This window comes from Chamaea fasciata, unplaced genomic scaffold, assembly GCF_029207755.1.
Source record: "Chamaea fasciata isolate MVZ Bird 193981 ecotype frontalis unplaced genomic scaffold, bChaFas1.0.hap1 SCAF_3, whole genome shotgun sequence".
NCBI classification, from domain to species: Eukaryota; Metazoa; Chordata; class Aves; order Passeriformes; family Sylviidae; genus Chamaea; species Chamaea fasciata.
The window spans coordinates 80185487-80201921 of record NW_027094088.1 but is presented as its reverse complement, the minus strand read 5'-3'; the positions used below and the strand labels follow the sequence as shown (position 1 = coordinate 80201921).

Genomic DNA, 16435 nt, shown 5'->3' with positions numbered 1-16435 from the left:
CACGTACAGAGGAAATGAGGAAAATAAGTATACATATTATTTGTGGTTTAAAAAAGATTTAAAAAGACTTGTGAGAAACCTTAACCTTAATTATCACACACATAGTCTAAGCTGTGTACATTCACATAGGTAAACACAAACACTGTGAACTAGAATCTTTGGCTCATTATCAAAACAAACAAATGGGGCAGCTGATTCATGATGCATCAGTGATGAGACTACTTGTATAATTTGGCTGTGTGCTCACAGACTCAAGCACCCACATTTTACTGTTCAGCTGTTGACAACCATTAATATAAACACAGCTTAGATTATACCTGTGTCCACAAGGCCTCTGAGTCCTAAGACTTAACCCATGACTACAGAACAGCTGTTGATGTGCATACAGTAGCCAGAACCTCATCCTGGACAGGAGTAAGGACTGTCTGAAGTTAAATACTGAAAACACCTGCAAAAAACTAACAATTAACCAACATAAAGGAAGAGATGCCAACCAGAAGCCAGTCCCTATCTAATTCAGCCTGCTCCTCTAATCAATACATTGGCAAAAATGCATCTCAGAGCTGAGAGTAATGGCAATCTACTAAATAAAGCAATTTTTGTGTTAAAAAATAACCAGTTTTCTATATCTAAGCTACTAGACTTAAGCACCAGAATTTTACATAACTTGGGAACAGATAAGCTACAAGGGAAAAATCACAATGATTTTTAATGACTCCTCAATTAGACAATACATAATTATGGGTCTGCTCACGAAACCTTCATTTTATTATCACTGAAGATGTATTTTTCAGTGGTTGTACAAATGTTGTCTTGGCACTAAAATATATTTAAAACAACAGACATACACTTTCCCCAGCATCTGGATGTTCCAAAATCATAGACCTTGGACAATGCACATATAAAACAGTTTATGTAATTACATTGCCTCAAGAAAGTGCATTTTTAAGTTTATACAGGAGAGGAATCTCTTATCATGTATTTCTTTGTATCTATGAATTATTTCTATAAACTATAAAATACAAATTCTATACCCACATTTAGCTCAGAAATAAAAGGAACCATCACTGGTTACAATAAGTGTACAGTATTAAGGTAACTCCTATCCATCTTAAAAGTTTGAGGAATCTAGCTGTCACCATCTAAATATCAAGCTTAACCAAGTTTAACAGCATTAGAACATTAAGTTTAATAGGCAATTTTATTTTTGTTTGCACTCCACTTCCCAGTGCAATGTACTGACTACATTAATAGTCCCTGCTGACTTGAGACAATGCTTGTGAAAGATGCTATACAATCTGATTCACTTCTGGTGATTAAAGAAAAGAGGCACTGGAGCAAGAAGGTGAAATATATATTAAAAAATTAAAACTTAAGCTTTCCATATTTTCTGGATACAAAATAGTGTTATTATGGTGCATCTGTAGTACTTTCATTACTGTATCAATAACATTTCTATGTGCACATCTAATTAGATTAAAAACTCAGGGATATTTTTACTTGAACAAATGTACCTCAGAACCACTTCAAGAATTTGAATTTGTTAATTTTTTAAACATACAATAATGGACAGCATAAATAATATATTTTAGGAACTGGGATACATGAGTCAATCTTCAGCAAGACAAAGACTTAAAAACTTACCAGAATATAGGTTTTTCCATTATCTCCTTTTATGGTGAATCTAAATGTGCTTTTTGCAGAGGATAATTCCAAAAGACACTGAGCAACCATGCTCTGTACAAACTGAGACCTGTTTAAGAATTAACCACGTATCATATGTTTTTATAACAACTACACAGAGAGTCATTCATATCTATGTGTTACAGGTAAATGAGTAAGTCATACTTCAATTCCACTACATCCTACAATCACATTTTACTAAAAGATGGGGCTTTTTTATCTTCCTCTCACTCAAAACCAGAGAACTTTTTATTTCCTTCAACAGGAATTTTTTAATAGATCAGGATTCTAAATAGCTTCACATTCTTTATTTTGGCTGACACCAATTGTCAAATGCTGAATAGAGGCTTTTCCCCATTATATTTTACACATATGAACACAAAGTTCAGAATTATGCATATATTTCAAATATAATTCCCAAAAAGAAAGAACTGTGATTAAACCATTGTACATGATACCAGGTAGCTAGATCAAGTTCTGTTTCATTTTAGTCTTAAATTCAAACTGAATTACTTGAAAAGTCTCACTTCAACTAAACATTTCAAGCTTTACTCAATGTAACTTTACATGACATAAACTTCTGTTTCCATAGTTAGTCACTAGACGTTGTGCAAACTTAAATAGTTCAAAATAAAAAAGTGGTTCATTTTGGTTTATCACATGAATACTGAGACACTGTAACAAATGATACACAATCTCCTGCATCACACACAAAGATGAGCAAAGAAAACTGTACATGAGTGAATTCAGGCTACTTTGCCTTTAAAATGCCTAATCCTGTGATGATTACATAAAATTGCACTCTGTTATTATATGCAATTATTCAAGAAACTAAAACATTAGAGCATTTCTAGCATCCTTTGTAAAAGATATACTTGAGCAAATTATCTGATTATTTTGTTACCTCGGTGTTGGACTGAAACTTCCCTCAGCTGGTTGAATATTCACCTCGGTGACATAATATTTAATGGTATCTAAAATGACAAAAACATTTTTCAACTATAGTAGAATAACCAACTTATTAAGATTAAACTGTAAGTCACCATATCACTATACTAGTTAAACATTTGTTCAGTAGTCAATTAAGAGGTGCAGCAGACAATCATATTTTGCTTGGGTTTGTAGAAGTAGAAGCAACCATAACAAAAAACCTACACGGCCTGAAGAAAACTGTTCCGAGCTAATTACGAGATAAGCAATTTCTCATTTATATTGATCTTTGTTTAATGTTGAGAACAATCATCCTGAAACCAAGCAAGCAACAGCTCAAGCCAAACCTGAAAGATGAATTGAAAGAACTTTCCTAAAGCACTGAGATCAGCATAGCTTACATAAGTATTTTAGTACCCTCTGCTGCTTAGTAATGCTGCAGTGAATCACTAGAGACAGTTTTAATAACAGCTCACACGGGGGAATAATTTTCTTCTTTGCTCAAAGAACAGAATGGAACTTCTTTCCAAAAATCACACTCACTCAACGTTAACACTGCATACATTCTGAATTTCAATGTAACTGTTCACCAAAAGCTCCACTAAGACAGCTTTTAACACTAAATGGAAGTGTTTGAGGACATAATTTAATCCCCATCAATGAAGTCAGGTCAAAGATGATCATACTGAAGATCTGGGTCTATGCTGAAAATACAGCCTAACTAGAGGGCCAGCAAAACAGGTTAAGAGCAATAAATTCATTCTACTAAGCCTCAGCATGTGAGCAACTGGAAGATTCATTTGGTCCACAAGTTTTAAGGATGGAAGGGTTTTATCTGATCTCAGTTCACACATACCATTAAAACGGAATAAAAGCAAACATTTCAGGAAGACACTTAATCTGTTTTAAACCTTCCAAAGTCTTGGTAATCCCATCCCTTCTCCAGGTAAATACTACACTTTCTAAACTATCTTCACTGTTAGGAAATTGTATTTTACCTCTAAATTTAATTAAGTCTGCTCCATGCTATGTGAGTTCCTGGAGACAGGAAGAAAAGACAGTTCAGTCTCTCTAGTTCCTCAGCCATTACCCTGAATAAGGATTTGGTGCTGTTGGGAACTCAGGAGATGTTTGCTTGCAGAGAGACAGAAGGTATGATTTCCCAAGAAAAAAATCATATGAGTATATGTGGATAGAGCTGGGGGAAGGAACAGCCTATGGCGGAATCTCGAAGCTGAATCCAGTCTCTACAGCTACACTGCTCTAATTCTGCTTTATTTCAAGACATTGACACCTGCTCATGAGGCAGCACCAATGCATGACAGTCAAAGTTTGCTCTCTAGTCTCTTTTCACAGAGATGATTCTGCCTAGACTTACACTATACATCTCTTTTGCTCTCTGAACTCTACCAAAATTTCCTGCATTACTGAAGAAACATGGTCAAAACAATGGATATCCTATCTAACCTCAGCCCTGTGCAGAGTCCATACCAAATCCCTGCACGTCTACAGTGCTTGCCTTTCCCCGTTCCCACTGATCTATTACTCAGGACCTTGTTATTCATACTATTTTCCCAGAAGTCCTTTCCCAAAGTCATGTCTTGCTTTTTGGGCTTTCAAACATTGTACCTTCAATTTGGGTTCATTAAAACCTGTATTGGTCAGACCCCTGTACAGGACAATCAGAACATTCTGTAACAGAAGACCTTCTGTCTTGTCTCTCCTTATGACATTTCTTAAATGGGCCTTGCCTTTTCTGAGAAGCTTTTATATTCATCAGATCTCTGAACTGAGGCAGGCTCACACTGGGTGATGCAGTGGAAGAGAGGGAGAATGAAAGAATGAACCCTGCTAATAACAGCCTTATCATTGCTTCTCTCCTGTTAAGAGCTGAATTTTAAAAACAACCAGACACTCATCTTTACACCACTTCAAGTAAACCCTGCTGATCCAATATAATTACAGCTTTTAAACCAACAATCCCAGCAGCTCATCATCGGATGAGATATAACCTGTTTCTTTGAAAAGGCTTCCTTCCCACAAAACCAAGCTGTTACCATAATTCAGCTTGTAGTTGTGTTGATCAAGTTCTGAAGTTACCTTTCACTTATTCTGTAAAACCAACAGGAAAACAAGCAACCTGTAATGTCTCAAGTCTCCATTTTTACTGGGATTCCTAGTAAACTGGAATCATGCATTGAATCTTCCACAGAAATAAGGATAATGAAAATTCCTGCTGAAAGTCACTTTCCAGGTCAAACACTGGAACCAACAACCCCACCTGTTTCAGAATGGAATGAGAAGAACACACCAGAATCATCATTGCACCTTATTGATAAACTACTTTCCTTCAGTGTTTTTAACCTCCAGTGTTCAATGGCTGATGCAGTCAAGTCTAGTTTTGTTTGGACATCTCATACCTGATGAAACTGCTTCTCCCAGCATTGTCTTGCAGCGCTTACAAATTACTCTGCTATTTTCTTTTGACTTCTGTAGGACAAAAAAATATCATTTAAATGTCACTCAGATATTCTGAAGAAAGAATCCACAGCTGTAACATAATTTACAGAGCAGATAGGAAACTTTTTACTTGTTTCTGTCCTCTTTATGTTTACATGCCTTTGTATTTGCCTTCACTACTTCAGCTTTCTGCACTTGTACTTGCTTGCAAGTTTCATACTAATTTTAAAATCAGGCAATGTATCCACACAGCACAATCTGTAATGGCTAACAGGAGAATCTTGTAATATTGAGTGACTGGATGATAAAATGATAAGCTAAATTCGATTGTGCTAAGGGCAAAATAATGCACCTGAAATGAAGTACTCCATAATATATACATAAAATAGTATGCCGCAATGTGACTGCCATTACTCAGTAACAAGTTCTAGCAACTGTAGACAGTTTTATAGGAGTTGAATACCAGTTCAATGTGCAGCAGAGAGCAGAAAACGTCTGCAGATTATTTTGAGTTACTAGGAAACAGCTGAAGTGCACAACACAGCATGATATTCCAGAAAGGTGCAGTGGATTCTGTTCTTGAACAACCCTTCTCCCTCTACTCAAACAAATACAGAAAAAGGTATTGACAAAGAATAAGAATAACTGTCCGAAGTGCAAAACAGTTTCCATGTGTGGCATGAAAACACACATAATAGGAGAATGTATGGAAGCCAGAAAACTGAGGGGTATCAAGATACCTAAAATCACAAATGTTTAGGAAAAGCTGAACAGAAAAAACCCAAACATATCCCCTCATAGCTCATGCTATGAAATTCCAACCCTGTTTGTATCAAAAAAAAAGGAAGGCATTTGTCACACGATGCATAATATATTTGGTATGCACTATAGGAAAGCAATTTTCATATTAAAAGTATAAACAAGTTCAAAAAGTCTTCCTAAATTCAGAGGAAGCAATGTCATCAAGGGCTTATTGAAAACAAAAAATGTGCATAACAATATCTAGTTCACAGACTCTCTACACTCCAAAACATCACTGAATATTTGCCTTAGCTTTATGCATCGATTACTGCCCTTTGAAAAAGATTGCATTTCTAGATGAAGTCTACCCTATTAGACTCCTACTAGTTTCAGTGTTAATATTTAAATACAATACAACAAATAAGTAAGCACAATTCTTACTTTAATCCAAAGTCTAAACTTCAGAACTGGTTCTGTGTGGGCTTATTAACCTGAGTGTAGCACACTAGAGCTCTGGTCTGAAAGCAGTACATATATATATAACCTTAATGAGGGTCAGAAACAGAGAATCAAACTAAAAGCCTGAGAGCTGACTATGTTGGAAGTACAATCCCCTTGTTATGGACATCAGGAAAATCATCTGGTTCGTATATATGCAGTTAGCCCTTCTCCCAATTTCTACCTTGCTACTCCTCTCAAACAGATGCAGTGAAATTACTTGCTCAGTGTGAAAAGCAAGGATAAACAGAAAAAGTTTTACATAAGCCAGTGTTTGAAACTGGTACAAATAGTGCACAGTACAAGTACAGAATGCACAGTGCTTCCTTGAAAGCTACAACTTGGGTTGGTTACAGGTGCTGACTGAGAACTGTGCCTAAAAAACATCACTAACTCGTTGTAGCATGCTTCAATGGAAAAAGGGATAGTTTTAGCTCAACTAATTAAATCAATTTATCTATTTGACAACTTGCAGCTGCTGGCAATCTGCAGATGCAGGTGGATCACAAGCCTAATAGTTTCTGTTTCTATTCCTAAGGATCCCTGATACGGTGTCAGGAAAAATATTTTCCCCAAGAGATACTATTAAGATGCTGCAAGACCATGTGACATTTAAGAACTATGTTACACTGAAAGACTAATAGATGTGAAAAATATGTTTGCAATGGACGGATGCTGTCTTGGTCCCACTGGAGTCTGGAAAAGATTGTTTAAGCATCTCTGGTACATTCCCGCTACTATTTTGGTCATAGGCAAACACTTCCCAAAGAACTGCAATGCAATTAAAAAGGAACTTTCATACTGGGGCAGATTGCAACAATATTCACTAAATTGAGAACATTTATGACAATAGCAATCTGTCTTGCCCGTAACTTTCTATTACTCATATTATGGAAGAATTTTCTGCTTCAGTATGAGGGGTTTTTTTCCTTATTAGTCTAGCTTCTGCTGGATCTAACAGTTGTGCTCATTTACTTAGCAACTGAGTGATGCTAGAAATAAGCAAACACAGAAATGAGAATTCATTGCAAGTGTGAAAGATGTAGAAAAAGGGATTGGACATAAACAAGGAACAAATTCTCAACTTCAATGCAACTATAAAGAAGCAAACATGAAAATTCACCACACTAAACTACTACTTATGTATAACATACTATTTCAGTATGCCTCTGACATAAAACAGCCTCCTCCCTCATTCAAAAGTTCTGTTTTCCTGGTTCGACCCACATCTCAGTTAAATCTTTGTTCCACATCCTTTTATTATGTTTCTGCCTCCAAATCAATCCTTTACTCACAAACATTCTCTTTCATGAAGAAGTGTGCAATATGAACTCCATGCATCCTGCCTCTTCCTGTATTTATTCCTGGTGTTCTAAGCTCTCTTTTAAGACTACTGAAATGCAAGAATTCATTTTGGCAACCTCTGGCATTGTCCTCTTGGAAATTCGGTATCATCTACTTCACCTCCTTCTTAAGGAAACTTAGAAATATCTCCATTGTCACAGAATTAAGCCAAATTAATCTGCTTCTGCCATGGTGATACCCTTACAGGATATCAGTCCTTATTTTCCTCTCTGCATACTCTGTTTGTCAAAGAACAATGGAACAAGAAACCCAAGGGGCCACAGCTGCAAGCCTTGCAGATAGAGACCACAGGACAGAACTGCTCCCCACGAAGAGGGGTCACGTGGAGCATTGCACCAGCAACCACTGAACTGCAAGAATCCTGGTGACTCTTACTGGGGATAATACACCTCACTATAACAGCAGGTATAAATCAGGGTGTCTGGCTCTCAAGAGATTAAATGTTTCATGCTGGAAATCTCTATAGAATAAGTCATGAGTTGTTACAGACACAAATGGCCAAGGCAGCAATATAGACAGTTTAACACTTGGTATTGGGAGAAAATACGGCACGTGTAGGCCCAACCCTCATCAGTACAAATGCAGACAAGCAGTAGGTTAACAGAAAAGGCTTCATGGAAATGTAGGCTTTGGTGAACTGAGCTCCTGGATGTTGTTTTGGCAGAAGAAAAGATCATTGCCTGAACTTTTATACTAGATGCTAGATGTCCAAAAGTGAAGCACTGAACTGTCTTCATGGGTGTTATCCCATCACTGAAAAATATACACCCCTAAAAATGCTTTTTTTTTTCTCTAGGCAACAACAAATTTTGATGTTTCTAAGCCAAATGACAGCCTTCTTCCTACAGACTTGGTTGATGAATCGATCTTATCCTGGAACACCTCAGAAACATCAACATGAAGAGCTTTAATATGGGATGGCAGGTTCCGTTCATTAGACAGAGCAGTCAAACAAACTAAATTTCCTTACTATGCTTTAAGAACCTAAGACAGCTAGATCTAAATGCAAAGCACATGCTCTGACATTTCCAAGTCTTTTTAAAATTAAAATTAAGAAAAGGAGAGAAAAAAAATCACACTTCTCTTTAGTCATAGTTATGATTATGCCTCAAGTCACAGTGTGAGAAAAAAATAATTGTTACTTCAATTTCCACCTCATTCTTTTCTCCTCTACCCTTTAGCAAACACCTAACCCACCACAGTTATTATCTTACTAAATTCTGATGTCCTTCACTCATGATAATTTGGGGGAAAAATCCTTGTTTATAACTACAAAATTAAGTAGCTTCTGTACTAAGTTCTGCTTGCATATTGAGGTCAATATCAAGACTGTGGTGTGAGCTTTAGAAAATGTAAAACATGTCCTGGAATATTTTCTGGCTTCTGTACAGTTGAATGTCAAAAACTCCCTATGACCTTCAAAGCAGTTCTGTAATACATACAAATTAAATAAACTAGTAACAAAAAAAAACTACTTTACATTAAAAAAGTCAAAATAACTTCACCTAAAAACTACTTGGAGAAAATACTTTACCAAGTTGGAGGCACTCTGAGAAGCATGGTGTCCAGCCTCTGGGAAACACACAGGAGATTCAGGCACATGTGATTCATTTCCTGAATTCAACAGAAAGTAAGTGTCTCCAACAAAACAGTCACCGTGCTGAGGGTGCAAAGTGCTTCTGGCAAAGGGGTCGGGGTGACAACACCACTCTTCAACTAAATCACTCCAGTTTTCACTCGGCAGAGGAAGAACTCTGAGAAATTTCCTTAGAGGTGAGAAGAGACAAATATTTCGGTACATTACAATTCATTTCTAAGACACTTAAAGAGAGTTTAGGCTTCCTACAAATACTGGGGGAAGTATGGCATTTTCTCAAAAGGAAGTGCTTGACTCTCTTTCCAGCCAAAGGCATTTTCTTTGGGTGAATTCTGAGAAAGCAATGGCTGAGTTTCCTGCCAAGTCTGTGATGAAGCATTTCCCAAGGGTGAATCTCCAATGATTATAAGGCAGAATTTGACATAATCCTCTCTTGAAATGAATCACATGGCAAAAATAAAACAGTTCTACCCAGTCATGAAAAATACAACGAGCATTTGCAATCACATTTACTATTACTTCTTGTAAAGTTCCCTTGCACCAAATGTTGATATAAAACCAACAGAAACAGACTCATGCCACAGCAAGATTCAGCATGTTCTTTGTTTCAGATACCAGACTTGAAAAGGCTAAAGCCTGGAAAAATAGCACAGTACATCTTCATTAAAAAACCCAAACCAACAAAACAACAAACAAAGGATACTTCAATCTTAATTTAGAGTCAGATACTCAGATCCAACTTTCAAAAGTCATATAGAAAAAAAATCAAATCCCTTTCTCCTGGGTAGCTGTATGGACCAAGGACACAGCTTCTGGAAATACTACTTAGTTTTCATTATCAGTTGTATTGGGTTTGCATTTTCAGCTCTCTGCCTAGTTTCCTTGAATGCTTTCCTTTTGTTACCCTGTTTCCTCAGCTGTCGCCTGAAACCTTCACCAGAATTTCTTGATTCTACTCCTTACTTAAAACCTGCAAATACAACTTTGCTTATGGTGCTATTTTGCAAATAAAAACACAGCTGCTAAGCCAACCGTTCGGCATCCTCCTTTTCCTGCAGTTCCCAGACTAACATTTTCTGAAGATGTCAGTTCTTCCCACTGTAGCTGCTTGGTCCTTTTGAATTGTTCAGTGGGTGAAAGAAAAATGTTTTATCAAAAAACTCTTTTTTTTTCTAGATAGACAATACATTTTAAACTCTGCTTGCTCCACCTGCAGATGAAAGTTGGAATAACTCATCCTCTGATGCAGCTTTACCAAAACTAAATAAGACCACCTCTCAGCACTACCCATGTCTGTCTTCATTTTTTGTAGTCTTATACACTGCTTGAGATACTACTCAATTCTGCCAAAGTGACACTTTAGTTTTGATCTTAGTTCTGATGTTGGCCTAATAACTGATTCTTCATCAGCCTTTACAATTAGTTCCAGTGCCTGGCCTTACAATGCAAAAAAAAGTCTTCCTGTATTGCTTTTTACACAAAAGTAACAAAAAGCTGGTATCTCTCAGCAATGTTCTTACAAGGGAAAAAAAAATGCAGATTACCTTAAGTTGCAGACTCATGCTGTCTTGTTTCATTACATCAAACTTTCTTTACTCCCGCAGTCTACAGCATAAAGATGTTCACCTCTTTTCCAAGAAAAGCAGTTTTTCCAACCAGTAGGAATTCCCTAAACAAACTCCTCCTAACTGTGAGCTACACAGAAAATATACCATTTCCACTCTACTTTAGGCCTTTGCCACTCATGGGTAGGAAGCCATATCCTGGGTCACCAGAATTGGAAAAATATAGCATTAATAAAATGGAAACTTCCTAGAAAAACAAACAAACAAAACCAACTTGAGGTTTACTAGGTACTGACTAAATTGAGGGTACTAAACAACATGATAAAACCTAAAAAACAGGGTGACATCTCCCCAAACTTGCTCCTAATAACAACTGAGTTTCTACTTGAAGATAGCCACCTAGGCTGCCTTCACAGTCAGAGAGGAGCAAACAATTCTTAGGCTGGAACCTTCAGGTGTAGCTTTCTGAAAGTGTCTTAACGTAGCCAGGCTGAATCTCCTCTGGTAGATAGTTCTAAGATTCCAATCAGAAAAGTAGGTAATTAACTTACTTTTAAAAATTTTGAAGTTAAGCACTAGTCTGTAAGATTCCTGCCATAAAGACTAAATTCTTAGATGATATTCCAGGCCAGAGTAAGTACTTGACCATAGAGACCCCTGTAAGACTGGATTAAGAAAAGTAAACCCAAATGTCATTATTAATTAATACCCAGTAATACCATTCTGTCTACTGAAAATACTGAAATATGGAAGTAAAATGGACTTTAGACTTTTAAACATATGACTGTTCAGTTCCATCAGAGAAAAAGAAAAACAATTGCATTTCTTTAACTGCAGTCTCCCTTATTTACCTGTTAAAAAATCTTGGGACAGCCCAGCTTGACAGTTAACTGTCAGGCTTAACATTACTTATGTAGGTAAAGTATAATTAGATTTCCCCTGCCAGGAGTTTTTCAGTGGAATATTTGTGCAGTACCAATCATTATCATAGAATCATAGAACATCCTGATCATTGCATCCAACTTTGGGCCCTGCACAGGACAACCTGAAGGTTCATACCATGTCCAGATGCTTCTTGAACTCTAGCAGGCTTGGTGCTGTGACCACTCCCTGTATTGCATTTGCATGGCAAGGTTTAGTACTAGGGGGCCTCCACGGGTAGAAGATGTGAGCAGCTGTCAGTAGCTTAGAGCCAATGCCAGCCAGCTCCAAGACAGACCCACCACTGCCCAAAGATAAAGCCATCAGCAGTGGTAGTGCCTCTCTGAAAATGTATTTAATAAAGTGGGAGAAAACATCTTGCAGTCAGAAGAGTAAGAAAACCTGAGAGCAACTGCTCTGCAGACACCAAGGACAGTGAAGAAGGAGGGGAGAAGGTGCTCCAGGCACTGGGGCAATTTTCCCTGCAGCCCATGGGGAAGAAGATGGTGAAGCAGGCTGTCCTGCTGCAGCCCATGCAGGTCCATGATGGAGTAGATGGATGCCCTCCATGGAGGACCCCACACCAGAACAGATGGATGCCCAAAAGAAGCTGTGGCCTCATGGGAAGTCTGGCAGAGTCTCTGGACCTGGAGAGAGAGAGAGAAGCCCACACTGGAACAGGTTTTCTGGCAGGACTCGTGACCCCTTTTGTTACATTTTGTCCCTCTTGTCCAGCTGATGAGGGGAGTGATAGAGTGGCTTTGGTGGGCACCTGGCATCCATACACCACAAGCCTTTATGAATTTCTTCACGACAGAAATAAAGTCTTAAAGAATTATTTTATACATGAGGTCTGCTTAGCCCAACTGGAAGGAGAGAAAGAAAAAACAAGTATCCCTAATTCTTTGCAGCTCTTGCACAATGGAAGAAAAAAAAATCTAATAATTTCCTCTAATGTGGGTAATGTGAGGGCAATGAAAAAAAATGAAAGAGCATAACCCCAACCTCCTTAGAGCTATCAAATTTATGGAAGGAAACAGACTGATGCAGAGCATTTCAGAGTATAAAGTCAATTTCCGTGCACCAAGGAAGGATTACTTACATTTAAACCATTCCTAGTACATTTCTTAATCTAACCTCTGAAAGAAAGGCTACCTATGCAATCTCTAACGGTAAAAAAATAAGCTTTAGAATAGGTTTGGGGTGGTTTGTTGTTTTTTTGGTGGTTTGGTTTTTTTAACCAAGATTCCTCTTGCTTCAACTGAAGATTACTGCTACCTTCTTTGCAGCAACTTCCTAGATATTAGAAGAATCTTACATCTTCTCCACAACTTTATTTAAACAAAATCCCGTTTATTTCAATTTCTTCTTAAAGGTATGATTTTCTAGATCTCAGACTTTTCTTATTAAAGACCCTTTCCTAGTAATTCAGATTTTAATATGCTCTCTTTCACACAGTTCTGCAACTTCCCTTCAATCATTCCACCTTTGCTGACACTTTCATACTTAAGCCTTCCTGGAGAGAGGAACATATGAATTCTGTAGATAGAAGTTCTGACTATGCTACTCTCTGCCTTTTGGAAATGCTGGAACAGAATGTCTTGCATACACTGGCAGCTCCACTCTTCTACTTTTGTCTTAGGTGTTTTTTTAGTGGCAGCATTCAAGGGGCTCAGAGGTTCCCTGCAAGGGGGAATGCCAAGTGAAAAGCCACGGACATGCATTCTTTTTCCTTTCTCAAAGATTCTTCTTGTGTTACATTACAGGATGCAGAACCAAAAGATTTAAACTACATGCATATGAATTTAATGTGCTGAAATTCAAGAAAATTCCCACTCAGAAATGTGAATATAAAAGTACAATGTTTCAAAAGCAAATGTTGCTGACTAGAAATTAGAAGTTCCACTACTTTACAAATGTATCAAATTAAGAGTTATTACTAGACTTTCTGATGAGACAGTTCAGAGGAGAAAGTTAAGAAATACTCATGCAGTTACATTCAGCTAGCCATAAATACATACCTATGACAAGAAAGGAACAGAAATTTAGAGAATGAAACATGTTTGTACTATTCTTTTGAGTATTAAGAGCCACACAGATCATAAAACACTGTAAGTGCACCTCTAACAATGCTCATATATTCAGCTGAAGCTGTCAAATTTGTTCATCAGAAGAGCTAGACAATGCAGCACCTTTTTATTAAAATTCTCATTCACTCTGCAGACTTTTTAAGAACAGAGATAAGGCAGACTCACACAGCTAAGACACAATCCCTGCGTTTCCTAATTCAGCATCCCTGAAGTATGTGGAGGCAGCCCTTGCTTAAAAGATAAAAGCAAGCTGTGGTCAATATCCCCATTCTGACCTGCCACTCTATAATTACAACACGATGACTGAAAGAAATTTGTAAAAGACTGAAAAGAACTGAAAAAGATACCTGAAGTACAGAGGAAGAAAGAAATGTAGGAGTAAATGAATAAGCAGCTAAAAACTGTTTCAGGGAATTTTGCTTTTTGTCATCTGCAGTGCTTCAGATGTGTTCTTATCTATTAGTTTCAAAATAAATACCTTTTAGCTATCTCTAAGTACACAAAATAACATGAATACCAATCACTATGGCATTTATTGCTATAAATAGAAGACACTGCAGTACTCACCGGTCTTTTACTACCATGTCACCACAAGACTGACAGTAGAAGATGTAATCCTTGTTGGGTTTCAGGCTTTCCCTCAAAGTAAAAACCACATCTGTAGATGGAGAAAAATATATTAATTTTCAAAATTGCATAAAACTCTCAGTCACTTGTACAAAAAATCCTGCCAAATACCTCAAACCAAAAAGGATAAATCTAACAGACAAAGCAAAATGCTGACATTTAAAACACAACCCTAATGTTTTTACATGTAGAAGCAAGTATTTAGATCTAGAAAAATACCTAACATCTCCACTTCGTGCCCATATTACTAAACAGGAACTGTACATGTGACTAATTATTTTCAAGGTGCAAATTCTCTTCAGAAAGGGAGTTGATATATTGATATAATTGCAGAGATCATAAGAATCAAAATTCAACACCACTCTTTTGTAATGATATTTCTGATAATCAGTGTATCTGCAATATCAGGGGACACACCAAAATGTAACACAAATAGTTAGGATGGGGAGCAGGGGCAGACACTAATTTTACATTTTCAGGCAGGTAAGACACTAACCATTGTGGAACCACTCCAGGAAAAGACAGTGAGCAACGGCCTCTGCAGGCCAGGAAAGCAAAAATGGTCTCACAAAAGGTAGCTCAAACAACTTCTCCAAAGTAAAAAAAAAAAAAAAAAAAAAAAAGAGAGAAGTTATAAAAGCCTCCCCAAATTATCTGATAACATTAAGTGGAAGAAAAGTAAAAGTGTAAGCCTAGTTCCACGTATGAATATGCTTTGCATCACCCACTTTCTATTACTTAGAATCAAACTTTACTCTCAGCACTGACATTCAATATTTGAAATTTAGGATTTAACCACAAGAGGAAAGTACTTTTAAAGGTTCCAGAATTTCAACTATTTTACATAATAATATAAAACATCAAAGGGTTATTAAGACTATCCAACATACACGTTGATTCACATACCTGGTTCACATACTTATTTTTCACTAGCAAGACTTCCCAATGTTGATTTTCAAAACTTCATCATTGGTCTTTTGAAACATGTCTCGTTAATAGGACACATTAAATAATTTTGGTATAATTGAGTTGTCAAAGCACACGCATAATTACAGATTAATGTACAGATGCAATCTCAGTATATCAACAGAATATTCCGATGTGTTTCTGGTGCTGAAGTCATTACTGTGTATTACATATTTCATCATCCTTCTCTACTTTAAAAGCTCAGAATGGTAATTTTGTGTTATTTATCTTTCTGTGCCACATTGTATGAAATGAATCTAAACATATTGAGCTTGGATGCCAGGATGAAAGAAAGCAACAGCTGTACTACCATGCTTTCTATTTATTGCAAACATATCCCAGACCTGAATTAGCATCATGTTAATAAAGAAGGTAACTTTGCAGATGTGACCTGTAACATTAACCTCTGAAACCCCAGCTGTGAGAATAATGAGCCCCAACACAAATGCATAACCCTTTATGATTAAGTGGTCAGGGATGGACAAGCATAATCTAACTGCCTGGATGAAGCAGATTACTGCATTACTGATAGGACCGGGAGTAATGGGTAAAATTTGAAAGAATGGAAATTCAGGTTAGATATTAGGCAGAAGTTCTTTACTGCGAGACTAGTGAGACACCGGCACAGGCTGCCCAGGGAGGCTGAGGATGCCCCAACCCTGGCAGTGTTCAAAGCCTGGTTGGGGAAGTCCTTGAGCAACCTGATCTAGTGGGATGTACCCCTGCATGTGGCAGTGCGGACTTGCGACGAGATGATCCTCAAAGTCCGTTCCAATCCCTGAGCATTTTATGATTCTATGATTTTCAGCTACCGAACGCAGAACAGGAGAGAAAGAAATTCATTTTGAAGTACTATAGGGAAGCACACGGGAGGGGGGGAACTGCGAGCAGATTCCAAACACACCGCGTTTCCCTTTCACTACGCCATTTCTGCACTTTCATTTTCTCAAACTGACAACTCCGGAAGGTGTTTGCTCCACAGAATCTACACC

General features: G+C 37.4%; 1 protein-coding gene across 1 annotated transcript in view; it reads right to left on the bottom strand.

The window, feature by feature from the left end:
* Window positions 1-16435, bottom strand: part of UBE3D (ubiquitin protein ligase E3D) — a 78452-nt gene that overhangs the window by 61301 nt on the left and 716 nt on the right. The window contains exons 3-7 of the mRNA XM_066179628.1: window positions 14418-14508; window positions 9212-9443; window positions 5034-5103; window positions 2588-2657; window positions 1645-1753 (exon numbers count right to left, since the gene is read on the bottom strand). Of these exons, the coding sequence (XP_066035725.1) occupies window positions 1645-1753; window positions 2588-2657; window positions 5034-5103; window positions 9212-9443; window positions 14418-14508 (572 nt within the window). The remainder of the gene's footprint in view (window positions 1-1644; window positions 1754-2587; window positions 2658-5033; window positions 5104-9211; window positions 9444-14417; window positions 14509-16435) is intronic.